The 10,112-nt window shown below is 39.1% G+C and overlaps 1 protein-coding gene across 1 annotated transcript; it reads right to left on the bottom strand.

The window, feature by feature from the left end:
- Nucleotides 1-243: 243 nt before the first annotated feature.
- Dppa2 (developmental pluripotency associated 2) lies at nt 244-9,130 on the bottom strand. The gene is given in 7 exon segments (XM_046464056.1): nt 244-349; nt 2,541-2,736; nt 3,865-4,126; nt 5,290-5,343; nt 5,436-5,572; nt 7,028-7,184; nt 8,900-9,130. Coding segments are annotated over 7 exon segments (1,143 nt in total).
- Between the last annotated feature and the right edge of the window lie 982 nt (nt 9,131-10,112).

Raw genomic sequence — 10,112 nt, 5'->3', positions numbered from 1 at the left:
ATATATATATATATATATATGTTTAATACTTGAGTCTGACACAAATGATCAGGAGACACTGAAAATTAAAGGATGGTCAGAAACCAGCCCAGCATTCATCAGGCTGTGTGATGATTTACCTATGGGCTCTCCACCACTTGTCCTGGGAGGGAAGAGGAATATTTGCAAATTTATGTCCTGTTTTGGGGCCAATAGTTGGAAAGCAGAAAACTTTTTGTCTGTTTCTTCTCAATTGCCTTCAGATCAAAATAGTATTTCAACATTGCTTAAGGTGGCACCTTTTGGTCTCCCTACAGTGCATTGCTTTTTCTCTCTTGTTATAATTAATCCTTTCATCATCTTCTTATTCCTAAGAGACAAGTTAGAAAAGAATTGTAAAAAAATTTACTAGAGTAGATACCATTTAACACTAACCCCTTGAAAGTGGCTGATAAACAAGAAATGCAATTCTGGAGTTCCTGAGCAGTTTACCCCCATACAGGATAGTGAGTTAAAAGGATACACGGAGGGGCTGGGTTATGGCTCAGTGGTAGAGCACTTGCATAGCCCAGGCAAGGATCCTCAGCACCACATATAGATAAATAAAATAAAGGCATTATACCCATCTACAACTACAAAAAAGTACTTAAAAATATATTTTTAAAGGGTACATGTTTAACAGAGGAACAGCACTGTCTACTTATTCTCAGGACTCCTGTTTATTGCAATGGTCATCTTTATACTTTCCCATCCCACAGTTCCTCCCCATTTATACACACTTATGATACTCCCATTAAAAAATGAAGAAACAATTAGTACATATACACAATGGAATATATTACTCATCCATAAAGAATGAAATGATGGCATTTGCCAGTAAATGGAAGGAGCTAGAGACTAGCATGCTAAGTGAAATAAGCCAATCCCAAAATGTTAAACAAAGGTTGAATATTCTCTGCGAATGCTGACTCAAAAAGGGGGTGAAGGTTCACCAGATTGGGCAGGGGAGTATAGGGAAAGGAGAGGAGATGGGAATAGGAAAGACAGTCGAACAAATCGGACAGAACTTTCCTATGTTCATATATGAACACATGACCAGTGTAACTCCACATCATGTACAACCACGAGAATGGGATCCTAATTAGAATAAGTCATACTCCATGTATGTATGTCAAAATACGTTCTACTGTCATGAGTAACTGAAAAGAATAAAAAAGTTAAAAAAAAAAAAAAAAGAGAAAGGAGTAGGAAGAATGTGTGTATGGGAGAGATTACTTTTATGGTCTCTCTAAAATCTAAAACAGCTTGTAATGTATGTTTTTTTCCTAGAGGCTATGTAATCATTATATTCTGAAAGAAGTGTCTGTCTCAAAGCTGGGCACCTGTAATCCCAGCAACTAGTGAGGCTGAGGCAGGAGTATCATGAGTTCAAAACCAGCTACAGCAAAAAGTAAGGTACTAAGCAACTCAGTGAGACCCCATTTCTAAATATATATGAAATAGGTCTGGGAATGTGGCTTAGTGGTTGAGAGCCCCTGAGTTCAATCAATCAATAAGTAAATAAGACTGGGGATGTAGCTCAGATAGATAAATAAATACATAAATAAATAAATAAATAAATAAGACTGGGGTTGTAGCTCAGGTTAGGCATACCTGGGTTCAATCCCAAGTACCAAAAAGAAAAAGGAAAAAAAAAAGTCTGTGTCCCCCCCCCAAATGACTGAGCAATAATATATAATGACCTATAGGGTAACATATGAAACTATGAGACTATAAAAATCTTTTCTGGTCTGTTCACCTTTTCCCAGATTCACTCATTATATATGTATTAATAATCTTGACCTATTTGCAGTTTCCAAGTGCATCATAATTTTTTCATATTGGTTTTGGCTATTTCCATTTAAAAAGGCCCAAATGATTCCTTTCCAACTGGTAAGCTCCCCCTGAGTATATATAACCTCTTTGGAAACATCCCTAAACTACTCTATTATAGCTACTTCCCATATATTTTCAGAGCTTCTCTTATTCATTTCCATTCCAGTATGCTGCATGGATTTTCCAATTTTTGTATCTCCAGGTAGTTATCTGACATGTGGTAAAAACTCTAATTCCTCCCCACCCCTTTAAACAGGTCCCTTACATTGAGACGAAAAGACAAGTTTCTGACTTATCACGTTTTTGGGAGTGGGGATTGAACTCACAGGCACTCCATTCCTGGCTCTTATCTTTCTTTTACTTTTAAAAATAAATTTGAGTCTTCCTAGTTTTCCCAAGCTGGCCTTGAACTTGTGATCCTCCTAAATCGCTGGGATTACATATAGGCACCACTATATACAGCTCCATGTCACATATTTTGTTAAGGCTGAAAAACTAGCCATATTTATGTGAGTGCTAATTCACTACTCAATTCAATTCTTTTTACTTCCTCCTTTTGCCTGATCTACACAGCACCTTAAGAAAATAGCATGTTTATTCTTTCTTTTCCTATTAAATTATTCAGAAATCCATCTACACATCTCCTTTATTTGTATGCCATGCTTAGAAAAAAAATCAAATGTTACCTTTTTACACATTCAGGGCATAACATATTATCTTCTAGTCCCGAGGGTGGAAACATACAGGCAGGTAACAGGAAAAGGGAAATCATCCTCTTGGGAGTGTCAGGGACCCAAGTCTGACCTGCATGGAACTGCAGTCGAACCCAGCCTGCTGTTTCTGCAGAAAGAAACTGGCCATGGACCACACACCACCTGACACCTGGGAAGGGGAGAGAAGCAAATATGAATGGCAAGATCTGGATGGTTCTCCAGTACAACCCCTCAGGAAGTCACTCTTTATTTTATCCTTCTATTCTGCTGATAAATCAGTTAAATAACATACATAAAAAAGTGCGGGGCTCAGGCACAGTGGTGCACGCCTATAATCTCAGTGGCTTGGGAGGCTAAGGTAGGAGGATCTCTAGTTCAAAGCCAGCCTCAGCAATGGCAAGGAGCTGAACAACTCCGTGAGTCCCCAAATAAAATGCAAAATAGGGCTGGGCATGTAGCTCAGTGGTCAAGTGCCCCTGAGTTCAACTCTTGGTACTAAATAAATAAATAAATAAATAAATAAATAAATAAATAAAACATAAGAAGTGTAAATAAAAAACATCGTCTAGGTTCACAAATTATATAGAACAAGAGAAATGATAGTTAACTTTTTGTAATGCTTGCTTTGTGTCCAGGATTCTAAGTGGTTTACCTATTAATATATGTATTCTTAAGTACATTATTAACATTTATATCTATTTTTTTTTTCCCCTCCAGTGCTGGGAATTGAATCTCAGACCTCGGATCTGCTAGGCAAGCACTTCACTGAGCCACACCCTCAGCCTAGCACCAAACATTTCCATGGTCATTGTTTGCTCTCCAATATGACAAGTCATATGTTTCACATAGTCTCACAATCATTCTAGGACACAGGTATTTATAATGTTTTCATAGAGAATGACACTAGGGCTTAAGCCAAGTAATTTACCAATGTTTCATACTTAGGAGATAATTAAATCAAGGATTTAAACAACATCTTTCCTTGTGTTCACTGTTATGAATGCCTTAAGAGGAAAAGACCTTAGGGGATTAACCAACCATATTAGATTATGCTTTCTTCCCACTTTGGAATTCTGCTTCGTGATGAAAAAGGACAATTATCCAGTCACCTGGCCTAGAGATCCATCCAAACAAAACTTGGCTATTCATCCACCAAAGAAGAAGTCCCACATGAATCCAATTTCTAATCTACAGTTATTTAAACTAATTCCTTCCCTTTTGCCCCCTTACAGTCTTGCAGTAATAAACATTAACCTGTTTCTTGGGTCTAGTACTCACATCTTAAGGCTGATCTTACCAGAGGTTTGCAGCAAAAAGGCCTCCACAGAAGTAGGGATGGGACACGAATTCACAGCCTTGCGCTGATTGGCTCTGGCAGCGATCCTTGCCCAAGATGCCAATATGGACTCCTGAGCTGAATTTACCACTTCAATCATGTTAGTCTCTTCCTCTCTTTTAACCTTATTATGACTTTCCTGAAGCCCTGCTGCATTGGCCACTGCCTTCCATTTCCTGGAAACTGGCTTCAATCTGGCCTCCCGAGATGTTTCAGGAATATCCTGAAAATGAAATTCATGGTAAGTATTTGGAGAAGTGTTATTTCCATAAGGGTGGCTTGTATTAACTTAAATCATAGTTTCTCCCTGTACTTTACTGGAATTGTACCTGCTGGGCAAGCACTCTGCCAATGAGCTCCGTCCCTAGCCCTTGTTATTTTTATTTTTTTATTTTTTGCAGAACTGGAAGTTGAAATTAATGATGTTCAGGCTGGGGATGTGGCTCAAAGGGTAGCGCGCTCGCTTGGCATGCTTGCCGCCGGGGTTCGATCCTCAGCACCACATAGGAACAAAGATGTTGTGTCCGCCGAAAACTAAAAAATAAATATTAAAATTCTCTCTCTCTCTCCCTTTAAAAATAAATAAATAAATACAGGTACTGACCTAAAGCTTGATTTAAAAAAAAAAAAAAATTAATGATGTTCTACCACTCCACTATAACCCCCAACCCTTTTTTTTCCCTCTCTCTCTCCCTCTCTCTTTTTCCTTGAGACACAGTCTATTTAAGTTTTACAGGCTAGCCAGATGGCAATCCCTCTGCCTCAGACTCCTGAGTAGCTGGAATTATAAGTGTGTGTGCCACATGCCCAGTATATCATTCATTTTTTTGGCGGGGGTGGGTACCAGGGATTGAACTCAGAGGCACTCAACCACTGAACCACATCCCGAGCCCTATTTTGTATTTTATTTAGAGTCAGGGTCTCACTGAGTTGCTTAGCGCCTCACTTTTGCTGAGGCTAGCTTTGAACTCATGATCCTCCTGTCTGAGCCTCCCCAGCCACCCAGATTACAGGTGTTTGCTAGGGTACCCCAGCCCCTTATTATTCTCTATACTGACCTGAATGTGTATGTCAGTGTGGGAGCTTAGAAATATTAGTTCCCTTAGGAAAAACTGTTGATTGTTAAAACCATGGGGGGTGCAGGGTTGGGGGAGGCTGCTATTGCCACCTAGTAGGAAGAAGCTAAGGATGCTCCTAAACATCATGCAATGTACAGGTCTGCCTCTAAAACACACACAGAGAAACATTATTTGGTTCCAAAAGTCCATAGTGCTACAGCTAAGAAACCCTGCCTTGGAGGTGCCACATACATAGCACGTTAGCAGGCAGGCCAACCCACACAGAGAGCCGACCACCTTCACTGTCAGCCCCACACCCATCACTTACATATATTTGTCCGGGATATGCATGCTTCTGTAGCCTCAAATAAACCTCTATTTTCTAAGGAAATTAAAAGGGAAATAAAAGTTAAGATTTGGCAAAGGTTTCTATCCTTAGATCAAGAAGCAGGGGATTCCCACCCATGTACTAACCTGGCCATCAGTACTCAAATTAAATTGTTGGCACCAGTTTCTCAAAGTATCCCGAGAAACCTTATTAATTGGAGGCAAAATGGTCGGCAAGGGAAGGGGTTGTATTTTACAATTAGGTTTTGTTTCAGGAAAGCAGACTGAAAAAAGAATGGAATCAAAGTAGTTTAGGTTTATACAATTTTTTATAATTTCACAAAAATGTTCTCACTTTTCCCACAAACCAGTTTCCACTTTATATATATATATACACACACACACATACATATACATATATTTTTCCCCTTGATATTACAAATGAACAAATAGATTCAGGAATGAAAGTGCTTGCCCAAGATCACACAGTTATTAAAATGGCAGACCTGGAACTCCAACCTACATTAAAATTCTAAAAATTCTAAATTCTATTTTTTTTTTTAATACTACATACTCCATCTTGTTTTCATAGCCCTTGACCACCTGGATAGAACATTATATTGGATTTCACTTCCAAAGTGTCTAGATTTTTAACCACAAAATATCAGACACCAAAGAATATACTCCTGAAAAAAATATATATAAAAGAATAAATAAATAAATAAATAAAAAGAATATACCCCTGAACTCTACCCCAATCAACAATGGTCCAGTCAGCCCACTTCATTTTTCTCTCCAACACATCTGACTTCACTCTGCTTAATTCTAACCCATCACTATTTATTTCATCTTGTAGTCAATTATTGGCCCAGAGGATAAAATCATCCCAAAGATACTTATTTGATGCCTTTCTATGAAGCACTGGAAACAGATACAAAAGGGTGCTTTTCAGAGTGGCTAGATTTTAGCAGTAATTCTCATCAAGCAAATACTAGATATTTTTCAAAATTATTTAAGAGGCAAGTATGTTTCAACAATTTTTTTTTTCTTGAATTTCTGGCATCCAATTCAGGGCCTCATGTATACTATGCAAGTGCTGTACTACTGAGGAAATCCTCCAGCTCATTATCATTTTTATAGATGAGGAGATTGAGCTCCATGGTTGGGAATTTGGACTCTTTTATGTCTGGAAGCCTTATAAATAAATATAGATCATGTTCTGGGCTGGGGATGTGGCTCAGTGGTAGAGTGTTTGACTAGCATGTATGAGGCCCTGGGTTCAATCCTCAGCACCACATACACACAGAAAAGATTATGTTGTGAGCCTGATGTGATAGTGCATTCCTATAATCCCAACTAAATGGGAGGTTTAGACACAAGGGTACAAGTTTGAGTCCAGCCTAGACAATTTAGGGAGACCTGTCTCAAAAAATAGCTGAGTCTTTGAGTTCTATTCTCAGCACCAACTAACAAATAGACTCAAACAAAAAAACAAAAAACAGCCACTTTTATCCAAAATAGCCCATGTGCCTATTTTGCATCTTAAAAGCCAGGCAGTGCAAGCAGCTTAGCAAAGGAGAAGTATGGGAGTTGAGAAATCTCTTGCCACAGGCACTGGAGGTGGGATTTAGGTGGGTATTGTTTAGGTAGATAACAGGGGAGGGGGAAAAAAAAAACAACCTTTTTTACTTTTCTTGGGCTTCCCAGTGCTACTAACCCAGCAGTCTCTGTTCTCATACTCTTATTGTTTTTCCTGGGATTTTAAGGTTTGATACCTTCCTGTTTGATTTCTGCAGTTGAAGAAACACTTGTTTCTATTGGATATTCTTGTTCCTCTGTAACTGGGACCAGTGTTAAAATCACATTTTCCTCATCGAATTGCTCCTCAAGGAAGTTCTGGAAAGAGAAAAGTCAGTCACATCTTCTCACTTGATGCCACACAACTAAACTACTTACTTTCAAGGCACAAGGTACAAATAAGAAACTCAGGAGACAATAGGTGAATGGAGACAGTACTGGGATTCCTTGAATGTGGTATTGAACCTTTGTTAGATAAATGAAATAATGAGGAAATGGGTGATTAAGAGAAAACAGAAGATAGGATTTGACTTTGAGGGATTTTCCTCAAGTTCTTTCCTCTCCATGAACTAAAACAAATACTTTCATTTATCTCATACATCTCTTCAGCATGTGTTACTTTCATTTATCTCGGAAATCTCTATGGAATGTATTATTGTCTTTCTATCTTCCAGCAGAAAGATCAGACTCAAGCTATTGTCAACTTTCACTCAAAGGAGTAACTTCAGCCAAAAAAGCCACTGACCCTCTAGAATGCTGTCTGCTTAATCCTCTGGCTCATTAATGCTATTCTGATTAAAGAAAAAACTCAAAGTAGCCTACAAATTCCTGAACTGGTCTAGCCCGGGCCAGACAGACAGAAGAGAATGCATGCCTTCCTCTGTTCCATTCAAGATAACTACATATTGCCAAGAAGCATTCAGTGTTGCTTGTTTGTTTGTTTGTTGTTTGCAGTGCTAGCAAGATCCCAAGGTCTTGCACCGGAAGGAAGGGCTTCACCATCAGTGTTTGAATGATCCCAGGAGTGAAGGATACTGTTTAAAAAGCAGGTGGGTAGGAAGGGGCTAACTTTTCCAGGTTTTCTACAGTACAGGTAGTTGCTGGCTGTCTTTCTCCTGTTTAATCTTCATGGTGCACTTGTGGTAATTTATTGGTTTTCTTGATTTACAACTCAGGAAACCAAGTCTCAGAAATTAAATGGGCAATGCCACAGAGTAACACACACTTGAGTACGGTCCTGACGGTGTTTTTTCTCTTAACCCCAAGGGTGAATGAATGCCATTCCAGCCCTATTGTAATCTCAGAATGGATTACTACTCTTCACCCCTCCCCCTATTTAAATCTCTTCCCTTAGGCTCTCAAACTCTTAGCTTCCAATTTGTGATTTTTACATTTGTATAGCACTTTTCAAAATGCTTCCCAGATTCACTTTTTCAGCTTACAAAAGAAAAAAAAAAAAGTTGACATTACTGGTGGAACATTACTCCACTCTGAGCAAAGTGGGGATCTGAAGCAGTCCTCTAGCCTGGAACAGTGGCCCCGGTAAATACAGGAGGATCTTAATTTAGTTTCCTATACTATCCAGGATGAATCAAGTCTAGTCTGGGAACCCATGGGATACAAGGGCATTGGAAATTGGTTGCTTCCTTCTCCTGGGAGAAAAAGCAATCGGTCACTTTACTTTCCGACTTTTGGTCACATTACACATTCCCATTTTTTTTTTAACTTAGCTGACCATTTCTTTACAATTTTTATCTTAACCCGCTACAGCACTTCTTGTCTCTCTCTACAAGATAAATTTTTTCCTTAGGAGTTGGAAACTATTTCTTTTTATTCTCACCCAAATACACATAGAGTATCAATCAAAAGAAAAGTTAAGGATCCACCTGAAAGAGGAGGAGGTTCCAAGATGGAGGTTTCTTCCACCCAGAAATGGATTGATTCATAGCAGCAAAAAGAAAATGTAAGTGAGACCTAGTAAGACTGTGTAAACCAAATGTGAGACAATTAATTCCTTGAGAAAGGAAACTTACCTTCTCAGTGACCCTATCATTTGCGCCTGACATTTCCAGGAACACCGGGAGACGGCAAAGGAAGCAGGGCTCAGGACAGCTATGCTGTGTGCTCCTTGTAACCTGAGGCTTACGGACTGCTCCTTTTATAGGCAAATGTCTCCTTCTACTTCCTGTTACCCAGATGAGCTGTTTTCCTTCCTCTATTTCTCCTCCTTGATTATTTGACAATGCAACAATTATTAGTTTCATTACTGTCAGGATCCTGTCTTGTTCTCTAGGTAATGGATGATTAAATAATTAGTTTAACTCCAAATCCTTTTGATAAAAATGAGCTTTTGGGGGCTGGGGATGTGGCTCAAGTGGTAGCGCGCTTGTCTGGCATGCGTGTGGCTCGGGTTCGATCCTCAGCACCACATACAAACAAAGATGTTGTGTCCGCCGAAACTAAAAAATAAATATTAAAATTCTCTAAAAAAAAAAAAATGAGGTTTTTGTTTGTAAAGTGGGACTTGGGAGAAAACTGGAATCGACAAACCCTTGTTGACAACAAATTCCAATTGAATAAAGGGAATATTCTAGAGTAGTTCCAGGACAATAGTGGTGATCAACTAAATGAAAAGACACTAAGAAGATTTTAGGGAAATATTTTGTTATTTTTTTTTCAATGTTTTGGTATCAGGGATTGAACCCAATAGCGCTTAACCAGTAAACTACATCCCTACCCCTTTTTATATTTTTATTTTGAGACAGGGTGCCACTATGATGCTTAAGGTCTCCCTAAATTGCTGAGGCTGGCCTTGAATTTGCAATCCTCCTGCTTTAGCCTCCTGAACCACTGGGATTGTGTGCATGTGCCACTACACCCAGCTAGGGAGGTATTTTATAACACATTTATATCCCTGGGTGTTTCACTCACTGAATTTAAATTGTGAGGGATGTCTAACATGTCCCTCTTAGATCTAGTTCTAAACATAAACCTGCAATAATAGTGAGAAAATAAAGGTTAGGCTGTTGAGAATAGGAGCAGCAGCCAAAACATAAAGGAAAGAATGAATGAACTGCAAGCATTCTGGAGCTCTGGAGCCAACCGCTGGAGGCAGCAGGCATCTGGCGATGAAGTAGATGCTTTCCTAGGTCATTGGAAGGAGTCAGCACTTCTAAAAGAACCGTTATCCACAAACAACACCGCTGCACTGAGATCAGTGCCCTTACAGTGGACCTTCTCTGCCTC

Source organism: Marmota monax, unplaced genomic scaffold, assembly GCF_021218885.2.
Source record: "Marmota monax isolate L192 unplaced genomic scaffold, Marmota_monax_Labrador192_F-V1.1 WCK01_AAM20220418_F8-fsc00156, whole genome shotgun sequence".
Taxonomy (NCBI): Eukaryota; Metazoa; Chordata; class Mammalia; order Rodentia; family Sciuridae; genus Marmota; species Marmota monax.
The sequence above is the reverse complement of the archived record's forward strand: the minus strand, read 5'-3'. Positions and strand labels throughout refer to the sequence as shown.